The sequence below is a fragment of the Diachasma alloeum genome, unplaced genomic scaffold (assembly GCF_001412515.2).
Source record: "Diachasma alloeum isolate Michigan unplaced genomic scaffold, Dall2.0 Dall_scaffold_00821, whole genome shotgun sequence".
Lineage (NCBI taxonomy): Eukaryota > Metazoa > Arthropoda > Insecta > Hymenoptera > Braconidae > Diachasma > Diachasma alloeum.
Window position 1 is genome coordinate 97,102 of NW_021680949.1, and position 2,761 is coordinate 99,862.

At 57.8% G+C, this 2,761-nt stretch overlaps 1 protein-coding gene across 1 annotated transcript; it reads right to left on the bottom strand.

Moving 5' to 3' along the window:
• Positions 1 to 610: 610 nt before the first annotated feature.
• On the bottom strand, positions 611 to 2,384 carry LOC107044813 (vegetative cell wall protein gp1-like). Its single transcript, XM_015266851.1, has 3 exons — positions 2,348 to 2,384; positions 1,484 to 2,303; positions 611 to 1,439 (listed from the first exon to the last, which is right to left on the bottom strand). The coding sequence occupies exons 1-3, from the start codon at positions 2,382 to 2,384 to the stop codon at positions 611 to 613; spliced, it is 1,686 nt and encodes a 561-aa protein (XP_015122337.1).
• Positions 2,385 to 2,761: the final 377 nt, after the last annotated feature.

Genomic DNA, 2,761 nt, shown 5'->3' on the forward strand with positions numbered 1-2,761 from the left:
AGGTCCTGGATGGTCATCATGAGGCCAGACGGGGTCTGGAACGGGTGCGGCGGATGGGCTCCTACCCATTAGTAGCTCTGTGATGGCTGCCACTGTCTCTGCTGGCAGTGTGAGTCCGGCCACGAGGATAGGGGCTGCTCGTGCTCCGGGTGCCCTGGCCGAATGGACAGCTGAGTCCGCAGGGTAACCCTGGCCCTCTCTGTCCCGAGCGGACAGTGGGGAATTCGCCCGAGGGAATTGATACTCCCTGGGATTTACCGAGGCTGAGCCTGGAGAGTCCCCATAATGGGAATTTAGTAGTGGGAACTCCGAGTCAGGAGGAGTCCAATACGATGTTGGAACCTGACGTAGCGTCCTCTCGGAATGCCGCTCCTGATATTCGCCAGAAGTGATCGTGTTGACCCGATTTCGGTAATCCTAGTAGTAGGAAGGTTGGGACCCTACCGGAGAACTACAATAGTCGGGTCTCGATGTCCTGGAACTTTGCGAGCTGTAGGGAACTTCAACCGACACAGAAGTCCCTCCAGATCGAGAAGGCTTGGATCGACGAGTGTACAGCCGCTGATCGTCTCGTGAAGAAGACTCCCTCGACGAGGTAACGGTTGGGAATTCAAGGGCCGGCGATACCCTGAAAACCTCCGACCTTACGGCCGGCCTCTTGGCGGATCGACTCATGGCGNGAGGTAACGGTTGGGGATTCAAGGGCCGGCGATACCTTGAAAACCTCCGACCTTACGGCCGGCCTGTTGGCGGATCGACTCATGGCGGCCCCAGCCAAGTCGGTTTTATGTGTGGGGCAGGGTCGGTTCTTGGCGACCCTGTAGGGGCATTTCCCGCAGAAGGCTTCTCCGGTGGGATTCGGGCAGTCGCTTGGTGGATGTCCGTGCCTGCGACAGTCGAAACACCAGATCCTCTTCTTCTTGGGGCCCCTTTTGATATCGCCCTTTAGAGAGTCGCCCCTTGGAGAATCTTCTGGCAGCCTTCTGATGTCGTCCCGGTCAGCCAACAGAGGTGTTGATATGGTGGCGGCGGCTGGCGACGCCTGGACGACTCGCGTGCTAGGTCCCACTGTACCTTGGCCAGCGACTGAGGTCACTGGAAGCGTATTCGAAGCCGACCCGGAGGTGGAAGGTGTTGGGCCAGTGAGTTGGATCACTGGAGAACTGGGTGGAGCCGACCCAGAGGCGGAGGGTGTTGGGCCAGTGAGTTGGTTCACTGGAGAAGTGGGTGGCATGGTTTCCCCTGCGTCGGACTTGGTATAAGGTGGAATAGGCGAGTTGTTGGTTTGCCTCACGCTCGATCCCGCTAGGGATGCCTGCTCGTCGGCTTGTAAGTCGATTTGCAGGATGTCACTTAAAGGGCCTCGGGAGGTTTCGTGTGGAGAACCGTCCACCTCCATGGAAGTTTGAGCCGCGGCTGCTGCCGTCGGTTTGCCAGTGCTATAACCCGGATCTCCTTCGTCAGGTTCTGAGCAACTGCTCACCGAGCTCGAAGAGCCGGAAGTCGAGGATGATGCGGAGGAAGAGGAGTCTGAAGAGGTGGCCGAACTGCGAAAGGACCTCGTGAACTGCGTGAGAGGACGACCGTTCCCGGAGATCCAGAGGAAGGAGGAATCGGGGCTTCCTCTGTGGGGGATCGCGCCACGGGGCCGTCAGCGAGGGCGTCGTCGGCAATCTCGGGGTCCTGAGGGTTAGCCAACTCTGGGGGCTGGGCTCCTTCTACTGGAGTTGGCAGCGGTGGGATCACATACCGAAGCTGATCGAAGTGGTGCAGTGGCTGGAGACTGCAGGTCTGCAGGGCTCTTAGGAAGCCCTCCTTCTTCCTCTCAACTTCCCACACTTCGGATAACCAGGGGCCGAGGGGTTCCCAGTAATCTTGGATGTGTGGAGCGGGCGGTGGTAGCTGGAGTCTTTCCAGCATGACTACGGGCTGGATGGCGAATTGTTTAGCCTCCGGATCCAAGGCCGGGGCTACCGGTTTAGGGGCCTCGGAGTGCGCCTCTCCTGTTTGGGCGACCGGAGTTACCGGAGTGGGTGACCGAGAGACTGGTTCAGTCTCCGGATAGTATGGGCTCCTAGGAGGAGAGATAGTCTGGAGATCTCGTTCGAGATTCGGAAACTCGAAATCAGCTAATTCCGGAGGTACTCCATTTGGCCAGAGGGCTGCTACGAAAGCCTGTTCTTCCTGGGAGGCTCTCTGGTGGCCACTAGGCTCAGTGGTTGGGGCTTCCTCCGCCTTGACTCCATGGGATTCCCTCAAGGGTGGATTGCGTCTCTGGGCTGGAGGCGAGTTTGGTGGACTCTCTGTGATATCCACAACCTCTGGATGGTGGACGGCCTGACTCAGCTCTGGATTCTGAAATTGAGAGGGCACGGAGAGTTCATTCGGGAGGATGGCCACCCAAAGTTGGAATAATTACAACGTAAATCCCTCAAGGGGAGGTGTCGGTCAGCCGCCGATCAGGCGGAGGAGGATTCCAATGTATGGATTTGACCGTGATGGGATCACGGAAAGGTCCTAACGGCTCTAGCTATTGGTCGGCTAGAGAAGGTCGATACGGTTTTAGGTCTTGTATCGACGATTCACCCTGATCGTTACCAGCGAAGTCAACGAGCCGGTATCGTACTCGTGAGATCTTCTTCTGGACAATAAACGACCCTTCGAAGGGATGGACTAACGCCGCAGACAAACGCTTAGCGGCATTAGACAAGGGGTGAGATCGACGCATGACGAGGTCACCTTCCTTGAACTCTACGTCTCG